We start from the raw sequence: 10,608 nt of genomic DNA on the forward strand, positions 1-10,608 counted from the left end.
AAGAAATTTAAAAAGGTTGCCGCAGTGATAACTTTCCAAAGTTGTAAAATCCTGTCTGTGAGTATTACAAACTTCTATATGGTGTTTTGGCTTCTATTAAGCCTTTAAATGCATTAATCTGTACCTCTAACTCAACTTCCTGGATTGTATTTCACTCACTGGTACCTTAAACAACATGCCCCCATCATTGTAGCCCCTGTACTGTTTTAATGCAGAGTAGTTCTCGATCTGAACGTTACCTAATGGTGGAAATCCTACAACAACCAGAATGTACTGCCCGTGGCCGGTTAGCAGAGACAAAGTTAGAATTGAGCAGCATTAAACCTCTGTACATAGTCTTATTTTCATTTCCAAAATGTTTTTCCTCATCTAGTCCTGTTTTATATATATATATATATATATATATATATATATATATATACCGGTGTGCAAGGATCATAAAAACAAATGGCGTGCTGGAGTTAGGTATGCGGATTATTGCAAATGTACAGAGAGCTGTACACAAGCCAGAATGCTGCCAGAGCACATCAGTGGACAGTCAAACAAAACCTCTGAGTCTGCAGTCTCCATTTCAGCTTGGTTTGGGAAACCATCATGGACAAAGTGTTGAAAAACTAAAAACTATCACCAAATGCCGCATCTTTTATTGCTATGGATGACAAGGAATCGGGACCTGATTGTGCTCAAGCTGAACACAGCCACATAAATTACAGTTGTGCTGTTCTGTATTCAGAGTTGGCAAAGTCTGATATAGTATTCTTTGAGAAAACAAAGTCAGGTTTACAAAAGCAGCGCAAAGTTTGACAGTCATCTCCAGGTACCGGTTGATGCTGCAAAGCTACTCCAGCCACAGCACCCGTCTTTTAGCTGTGGCTGTAATGTAGCTCCGGTGGTTGCTTCCTCCTCCATACTGCTGTGTCCAATTCCACAACACGATATTCAGCCTCATAACAGTAGCGCCACATCTCTGATTCCAACATCATACTGCATCAAACTTTTTTTTTCCACTTATGTTGAAAGCAAATCTTTTAATAGCCAGTATGAACAGGAGGAATAATTACAGCAAGGAAAACCACTTTCAGTGTTCATATGGACACATGACTGTTGTTTTAAGACACACTTGAAAAATTGTGAACCTGTCCTTTAAAGGCTCTAAAAGGAGACCGTTGATACGTCTTATCTTGTTGATTGACAGCAAAACTCACACTCAAGCATGCATGCATGCGCGTGCACACACGCGCGCGCACACACACACACACACACACACACACACACACACACACATGCACACAAACACACACACACACACACACACACACACACACACACACACACACACACACACAGCTTCTGAAATTTGACAAATATGAAAACAAATCTTTTAAGCAGTTTGTCTCTGGCACTTAACAGGTGTGTGTTCAGAGCCAACTGAGGAAAAACACTTCATAACAGCCTTGCCTGCCCACATAGAATATTCAATCAACTCATAGTTTAAGTTATTTATCAAGCAAAATATGCCAAATATTTGCTGCTTTTCCAGCTTTTGAAACGTGAGCATTTGCTGGTTTACTCTGTTCAACATTGTAAAAAAAAAAGTATCTTAATGAGTATCTTAAAATATTAAAACTGTTGGTCTGGCAAAAAAATAAAAAAAGAACAACTTGAGGACCTCACCTTTGGTTCTGGGAACTTGTGATGGGCATCCTTTGCTATGGTCTTACATTTTACAGACTAAATGATTGAACACTTAATCTGAATGTGCCAATAACATGACAGAGCATTAAATCCAACTGTTTAAAATGTACATCTTAACCTTTATAAAGTGATCATTAATTTATCATTGTCAAGGTAAATATGTAAAGGTACTCATAATGTATTTTTGGTTATATCACACAGCCCTTCAGCCAAATTTAACTCTCATTAGCATCCTCCTGTACTAATTCTGCTTTGTTAAGTTTGGATAATTTCATCTGGATTCCATCTGGAACCACTTATTAATTCATCTTTAATTATCAGTAAAGTGATCATCTTTCATTTCCACCAAAAATGAATGTTTTGCATGCCAAGTACACATCCATACCTTTCCACTGACTGGTGTGAAACCAGACTTACGACATCTTCATAATAATAGTAATAAAACCTTACTTATATGATATATATACAAATATATATATAATATTAAACATAGGAAGGAAAAAATAATAAATAGAGAAATGTTGAAAGAGGAGAAATCATCTCACTGACTTCACTGAAATTAAGATTTTAAGGAAACATTACAACAATGCCTTGTTAAAACAGCATCGTTTTGTTAGTGCAGCTCAGTTTCTTCCGTCAGTGATTTATGATACAAACTATCCTTTGCGTTATACTAATCAATACGCTAACAGTTAGGTTAATTGGGAGAATAAAAACATCTCCGTGTAAAAATTCTATGCCTATCTGTAAATGACACACAGCTGATAGAAGATGCTTGAAGGCCTTTTAAAAATAACACAAATCGCTGTTTAATTCGCCACGTATGCAATAACCCAATTAAAAACTCAGGTTAGTAAAACGACAACTTTTAAAACTAGCTCACTACGTTAACTTAATTACACATGGCATCCCCACAGTCAGCTTTAACTAAAACGCAGCGCAGTGCAGCGTAAACCAGTAATAAAAGTTGAATTCTCATAAGAATAACCGTGTTTGGTGGAATATTTGTAAGCCGAATCGACTTTGAGGCTGTAGCCATTCAGTCATAAGATAGGTCTGCTTTTCTATTGAATTCGGCTTGTTTTATCTGTCATGCGATAGCTACATAACGGAGCATGGTACAGTAATGCCACCACTCTCTTCTCAAACCGCCGACTCCCTGCTAACAGTACGCCGACATGTCACTCCACTTTCACACGGGTGATAAAATACAAGCATGTACCTGGACATAGTTGCTTTCGCAGTACTCCGCTACTCTTTCCAGATTAGTAAAACTGTCCAGTAGAGCTCTACGTCCTGCAGGAATTTCCTCTTCCAGCAGCATTTGTAACTCCGCCATCTTTACATGGTTTTACTACTGAAACAAGGGCTGCTCGGCGCGCTGACTGAATGTGTACTGCTGTCTTCAGGAGCTGTGAGAAAAATCCAAACTGTGACGCGCTGAACGAAAAAAAAGAAAAAAGAAAAAAAGGAATTGTTCTGTCACGCTCGAGTGACCTAGAGCATCTGAGATGTGACTTTTAGGGGAAGCACACAGAAGATTTTCAAATTACGATTACGATTTTATCATCATTATAAATTAAAAAGTGGGTACCATCCGGGCAAAGCAGGCAACTGTCCAAGGGCCCCGGATCGTCAAGGCCACCTCAAGTTCAGAGTGGGTCAGTTGGTTTGGCAATTTGATTAATTGTATATTTTTTATAGGATTATGCACCATTGAATTACATAACTACAACTAAAGTAGGTCCTGCATTATCTAAACTTGTGGCCCTCTGTCAAAATCTAGATTTAAGCCACTTATTAATTTAAATTATATTGTTCTTACATAGTGATACTTCCTAAATAAAGTCATGCTTAAAGTCCCACTCAAAATTGCATTTTTCTTGTTATTTTAGTTGGATGGCTCTCTCTCGAATGATGTGTGTGCAGTTTGTTTTTAACATTCATCTGCAGAAAGAGCAAAGTTTCCCTATGCTCACCTTAAATCTGACTTAAAGGCACGTACCTACGGGAATGATTTGTGATATCAAAACTAGTGTGATGTGGAAACTTGAAGCTCTAGTGCACATACACTGAGAATGGACTTTTCAGTGAAGTAGGAGACATCCCACAGTTAGAAATTTTGAAATGAAAAATATTTGCCACTGATTTATACTGAATTTTTCAATGAAGGGATATATGCATTATGTAACCTAAAGAATTAACAAGTTAGAATGACAACCAAACTATTTTGTCGAGACACCATAATAAAACCAACCATATCAGACACATATTATTATACTTGAGTCTTAAAACATGTCTGCAGGGGAACCTCTGAACCTTCCCAGTAAGGATTCATGGTGATTTGCAGGTCAACAAACGTCTAGAGATCTAGGCTAAACTGGGCTACATTTGGTTGAAATGTGAACAGCACTTTTATATTTCCATGTGATTTGTCTTAAGAAACTAATTTTTCAAATTTAACCCAGAACAAAACCAGCTATCAGGACAGTAGGGGAGAACAGGGTAAGTCGAGCCAGTGGGTAAAATGAGCCACCCCCTGTATCTAGGTAACCATAAACAAAAGTAACCATGTGACCACAAATTAAGGAAGTATAGTTCACATCATGTTGTACTGTATTTATTGGGAACATGTACAGTGTTAAACAAAAATGTTAACATTCGATGTACTGCACCAGAGTTAGCTTAAGCTAATTTTCATCTGCAGTCTCTTACAATTAAAACATATAACAGCACAATAACAAGCAGTACTAAGCAAAAAACACACAGGACACATTATACAAAATACAAACCTACACACAATAGCACATCACATACACTCACAATGTCAACTAGTAATTAATAATGTACGCTTGTCAAATTAAAAGCAAGATTATTTGCATTCATGAGAAGACCATGACATGAAATTTTGATTCAGTGGTCACAGAGCTGAGTAGCTCTTAGCAGATTTTTAAATTTTGTTTTGAACGTACTGATGGAACTGAAGCTCTTCATATCATCAGTTAGGACATTCCACTGAATTGTGGCTTTCACAGAGAAAGCTGACTGCTCAAATGCAGTGCCATGAAATGGTATGGTACAATCTTGTATAGAGGATATTCTGGAGGATCAAATAGAACTTACTGAGTGAGTGTACACAAAGTCACGTAGTGGAGGAGGGGCCAAATCATTTAAAATTTTATAAACTAGGCACAAATTTGAAAATAATCTAAAATTGTCAAAGCTGAGTAAATTGTATTTCTTCAGTATCCTACAGTGATGGAAATGCATTGGCTTTTTGTCCAGAGTTTTTAGAGATTGTTTGTATAAGGACTTAAGGGTTATTATGGCTGTTTTTCCAATCTGCCCCCAACATGTGATGCAATAAAGGCTCAAACGCACTGCGATAATTGACACGCGTCAAATGACGTGTGTCAATTGATGCTCCTATGGCGCACTGCAGGCATCAGATTTGAAATTCCACCACAGAACCAACACAGGTTTTTCATTTTGTTCTTTGTATTAACCACTGCATTAGTTGGATGTAATGAATGAATGAAAAGGAAAAATGCAGAGGAGGAAAATGAAACTGAAATTAAGAGTGTCTGTGTCCACAGTAAATCATCTGTTGACTGTGTGATGGTTATTTATTTGTGCTTTAAAACGTGACTGCCGTGAAATAATCAGAATATAACGTTTTATTTTTCTCATTCAGAGGTTTTGTTCTCACTACTGCTCGCTCTCCGTACTCAACCACCGCCGCGCTGTCCCTCTCTCTCTCGCTCTGGCTTGCGCTATCTCTATTTCGCCTGCAGATAAAACAGCTTTGGTTACCGGGTCCTCATTTGATACTCCAAAATCGAAACAAGGTCGGAGTTGGGGTGTCAAGACATTCATAACGCTTTTAATGCGTGTTAGGCCATTAAAAACAATAGGTGTACTTCAAAACGCGCGGGTCAGATGCTTCCAGTGCGTTTAGGCCTTTCGACATATGGGAAAGAATCATAGCATGCATAAATATCTTGGCTGCATCCAAAGAGAGACGGTTTCTAATATGTCTAAAATTTGCTAAGTTGAACTTCTTATCTAAACATTTGGCACAATTTACCCCTAGAGTGCTCAATTTACCCCATCCCCAAGCTCATTTCACCCCTACCTTGGGGCAAGTTGTGGTAATGGTAATGGTAATATCATCAAATGTAAAAAGTGGCTCATGTTACCCCGTTCTCCCTTACAAGTATGGTCTGAGGAAGCCATATCAATGCTGCAAGACTGCTTTGATAATAAAGACTGGGATTTGTTTGCAGAGGGAACAGACCTTGAAGAATGTGCTGTCGATCAGTATCAGATGTATTAACTTTTGCACAGAAAATGTGTTAACACAAAGGACAATAAAAGTGTTTTTTTTTACCAAAAGCTGTGGATAAACAGCAATGTGAGGACATTACTTAAGGAGCTGGATGCAGCTTTCAGGCCAGGTGACAAACAAGCCTACAGTGAAGCACTGGGGAAACTCAAGAGAGGCATCAGGGATGCAAAGCACAAACACAAACAGCACATTGAGGATCAATTTAACAACAACCCTTGCAGCATGTGGAACGGCATTGTAAACTGTCTCCAACATGGATACAGAAGAAAGATATACGGCCCCAAACTAACCTTATTCTGCACATAGTCCAAGAGGTGTACACAGTCGTTATCTTTAATTTATTTTATATTTGTGTATAATGTTTGTTGATGTGCCTTTACATGGACAATGTGATACATTTCCAGTAATTTTGTTTCATCACATTTCTGTTGCGCTGATGTGTTTGGACATGTTTATCAATGGGCACTAGCTTGAGAGACTTTAAAATGACTGATAAATGTATATTTTAAACCATTTTCATGTAGTTTTCAAGGTGTCTGCTGATGAAAGAGAGAGAGATAAAATAAATCTTCAAAAGACATCTGTTTGATGTGTGGCCATTGATTCATTGAACCAGTGTAGCTACGGTGAAAACGTACCGCTAACATGGCGGCTGAGAATTCAAAGTAAGGAGCAGTGTGTGTCCCGGAAGAAGAGAGGAGGAAGCATGATTGCTTGGGCAGTGTGTGGCCGGAGAAGACGTTGGAGAAGAGGCTCACCGATTCATGCGAGAAGACGTGAATCTCGGCTCCTGACACCACTGGGTTGAGAGTACCACAATTTCACCAAAAGAGGGTGACATTTACGAGCGTGGATACAGCTCTGCAAATATCCTCTCTACAGGCTTCAGTGTGCAGTATCTGTTTCATCCCGTTGCCGTCTTCAGGCAGAGGAGTGTGGCTCTGCAAACTGCATCAGCTTTAACTATGCTACCGCTACAATTTTATGGACATTTGTAAAGCGTGAAAGACAAATACTTATTGTTGTTCCTGCTTTACCAGTTGCATTGCTATGAATGTTCTAATGGTGTTTTTGAACTGAGAGATCAAATGCATAATCAAAGGAGTGCACTGGGGGTTTATTTGTGTAAATAACTAAATATTAGTTCTTGGACTGCATTGACAATTACATAGTTGCAAAAGGTTTACATGCATATTTAGCAATAACTTGGTGACAGATCAATCAATCAATCAATCAATCAATCAATTTTTATATAGCGCCAAATCACAACAAAAGTCATCTCAGATACAATGTCTTCTCTAAAACGTACAATGTCAGTTCACAGAGAAAAATCGCAAGGTGGTAAATTTAGTAAACAAACTGAATCTCTTCAAGCAGAATTGTCTAGGTTAGGTGAACAATTAAAATCACAAACTGATGATGCTGAAAAGGAGAGATTAGAGTCACTCATAGGTTACATACATGCTAAAATGGAAATACACCAAAAAGTAATGATGGAGTCACTTCAAAGACAGTCGAACCCAGGAAATATTCACAGGAAAGACGGTTAAGCCCATAAATGCTGGAGCTGAAGCAACAAGAGGCCTCTCAGAGGGAGAGTAAATTCATCATGCTATATGAAAGGTAGAAAGAACAAGTTAGTGTTATACGTACCAAACTTAAGGATGAGTGCTCCGACCAAGACTTGGGTGACATGATGGATGCTGTTGAAGGGCTGGAGACACAAGTGAGAGATGCGTATGAAAATATACAATCTCAATCAGCACCTTCTACTGAGATGAGAAGAAAGATGAATTCCTGCACAGCAGTAACAACAGATTTAATGGGGCTAATGAAAGTATGCATGAGTGAAGTGGGGTAAGAGGAATTTGATGCTCGGGCAGAAAATGCAAGATTTTGTTTGGTGCTCAACAGAGAGTATGTCCAGTCAATATTTGAGACTACAATCTCCAAATCTACTGTTCGTAGCCACCATTCAAGCTGTTCATCAGAACAGCAAAGCACCACAACAAAAAGAGCAGAGTGTGATGCACAATTTGCTGCAAAGAAAGCAGAAGTGAAGATGGAGGAGGCAATCGCTGCACAGAGGAAAGAACTTAAAACAGAATGGAAAATCAGAGAGATCTTCAAGTAATAGCTGCTAAGCTTAAAGCATACTCTGAAGCTGACTCAGGTGAGGCCTGTGACAAAAGTAGAACAGCACACAGTGAGGTGGCCATTTGTCCTCCAGTGCCTTATAAAGAAATTAAAAGAGAATAAACAAGCACAAACAATAACAATGAACAAACAAACAACGCTAAAAATGAAGCATTGTTAGTGCAAGCCCTACATAGCACAGTGGTTCTCACCAGACTTCCTGTACTCGAGCCCTCAGTCTTCTCAGGGGACCCACTTAAGTCTGAGTGAAGCACAAGTTTCAAGGCATTGATAGAACGGCGATGCACAAATCCAGCTGACAGGTTGTTCACCTACAAAAATACATTAGTGGTGTGTATTTGAAGGAAGCTACTCGGATGGAAGCCCATGACCAAGCATGGGAGGCATTGAATACTCAGTATGGCCACCCTTTTCAAGATTCAAGATGTTTTTATTGTCATTCAGCAAAAAAGCAGAACGAAATTACGAACATAGGTCCCGTTAAAAACACAGATAAATAAAAAGAAAACAGAATATAAAAAGATCTATATAAAAACAAAACAAAACTCAATAAATAATAAAATTAAAAATAAATAAATAATTTCTGGACATTGCACGGGTGTGAGGTGTAAGGAATGTAAACATAAAAAGGAAGAGGGAGAGTTTTTGCACATATGATTGTGTTATATTGCACATACATAAATAAATAATATTGCACTTTTGTATAGCAGCTGCCTGGCTGTGGATGAGAGAAGAACACAGAAGCACAGTCAGTGGTGTGTTATTTTGTTGAGCAGTCTGATAGCAGCCAGGTAGAAGCTGTTACTGAACCTGACAGCGATGCTACGCAGGCTGCTTTACCTCCTGCCTGAAGGCAAGAGGGAGAACAGTTTGTTGCAGGGGTGAGTGGAGTCTCTCAGGGTGCACGTCGCTTTGGCCAGTAAGCGTTTTTGGGCCAGATCCTCTATAGGTGGCAGTGTGACCCCAGTAGTCCTTCTGCTGTCCTTACCACTCTCCTCAGGGCCTTTCTGTCTGTGGTGTTAGAGCTCATATGCCAGAGAGAGATGCTGCTGGTCAAAACACTCTCAATGGTGCCCCTGTAGAAGGTGGTGAGGATCGATGGATTGAGATGAGTCCTCTTCTGCCTCTGCAGGAAATTTAGACGCTGGTGAGCCTTTTTCACCAGAGAGGAGGTGTGCAGGGACCAGGACAGGTTGTTGACCACATGAACCCCCAGGAACTTACTGTTCCTTTGCAATCCAGCACGCATTTAGAGAAAAACTGAATAACTGGCCAAAGATTGGCTTGGAACAATATTCATATTTTGTATGTATGACTTGAGTGTAACAACCACCTCTTGCACAACAGTGCAATCTGATCTTTGATGACTCCTGAGTGGTCGAGGCTGGTACTGCAGACTGTAAACCAAACTGACATGGTTCATCTGGCCTTCTGGATCAAAGCTGTGTCATCCTCGGCCCTGATAACACTCATTTTATTACAGTATCATGGCCCTCTGAACTTTTGGGATGGAGCTGTAGTCTTTGGCCTCCTTCAGCATCTGAAATATGAGAATGACAACTCATGTCTACCAGCAAATGGGTGATTATACAGCACTGCTTCTCACTGATGTATTTAATAACTACACACAAAGGAAATTATTTTACTTCTTGGCACAAGGGAAGACTGGGTATATTAAAAATATGCTAGAAATAAAGCTTCAACATCATCAATGGTAGAGCAACACATTATCATACAGCAACGCCAACTGCTGATCCATCTGGAGAAACAACTAGCTCAGGGCAATGTTTCTCAGAAGCATGTTTTAATGGTTAGTCTAGCATCACTTACATTATTTATTTAATCAAACATGCTAAAGCAGAGCAACAGTATGTAATACTGCGAGCTATTGGTTTGCCTTCAGCCTGAAAAGTTCCTGCCAGCATTGATGCTGCTACTTCGGTAGCGCTAGCAGACATTCGCTAACAGAAATATATATATCTGTGTGCACAAAACTTTTTCACACATGCACAAAATATTTCTACGGCTGCAAAACTTTATACACATTCACAAACCATTTCACAAGCTCAGAATATTTATGACCATTATTTGATTCCATACAGACCCCCTCTCTGAGTGTTTAAGTGAGCAAAGAACTGGTTTAGGATCACCAGTTTAGGACCACCCTGAGGAAAGCAAGGTGACAGGCCCAGATGGAGTGCCTGGCTGGGTAATAAAAGCATGTGCCGATCAGCTTACAGAGGTGTAAAATATTCAACCTCTCATTACAGCAAGCTGCTGTTCCTACATGCTGTAAATCCTCCATCATCATTCCAGTCCCCAAAAAATCATCTGTGAAGTGTCTAAATGACTATTGCCCTGTGGCGCTAACACCCATAGCCATGAAGTGCTTTGAGAAACTCGTGCTT

At 39.4% G+C, this 10,608-nt stretch overlaps 1 protein-coding gene across 6 annotated transcripts in view; it reads right to left on the bottom strand.

The window, feature by feature from the left end:
• LOC121906769 (abl interactor 2-like) overlaps positions 1 to 3,305 on the bottom strand; it is a 65,473-nt gene extending 62,168 nt beyond the window's left edge. For 2 of the 6 annotated variants that reach the window (XM_042425851.1, XM_042425850.1), the window contains exon 1: positions 2,918 to 3,297. In XM_042425851.1, the coding sequence (XP_042281785.1) occupies positions 2,918 to 3,034 (117 nt within the window). In that variant the 5' untranslated portion in view covers positions 3,035 to 3,297. Of the gene's footprint in view, positions 1 to 2,917 lie in introns of all 6 variants that reach the window. The other 4 variants (XM_042425853.1, XM_042425852.1, XM_042425849.1 and 1 more) reach the window with 4 other exon arrangements.
• Between the last annotated feature and the right edge of the window lie 7,303 nt (positions 3,306 to 10,608).

The sequence above is a fragment of the Thunnus maccoyii genome, chromosome 11, assembly GCF_910596095.1.
Source record: "Thunnus maccoyii chromosome 11, fThuMac1.1, whole genome shotgun sequence".
Lineage (NCBI taxonomy): Eukaryota > Metazoa > Chordata > Actinopteri > Scombriformes > Scombridae > Thunnus > Thunnus maccoyii.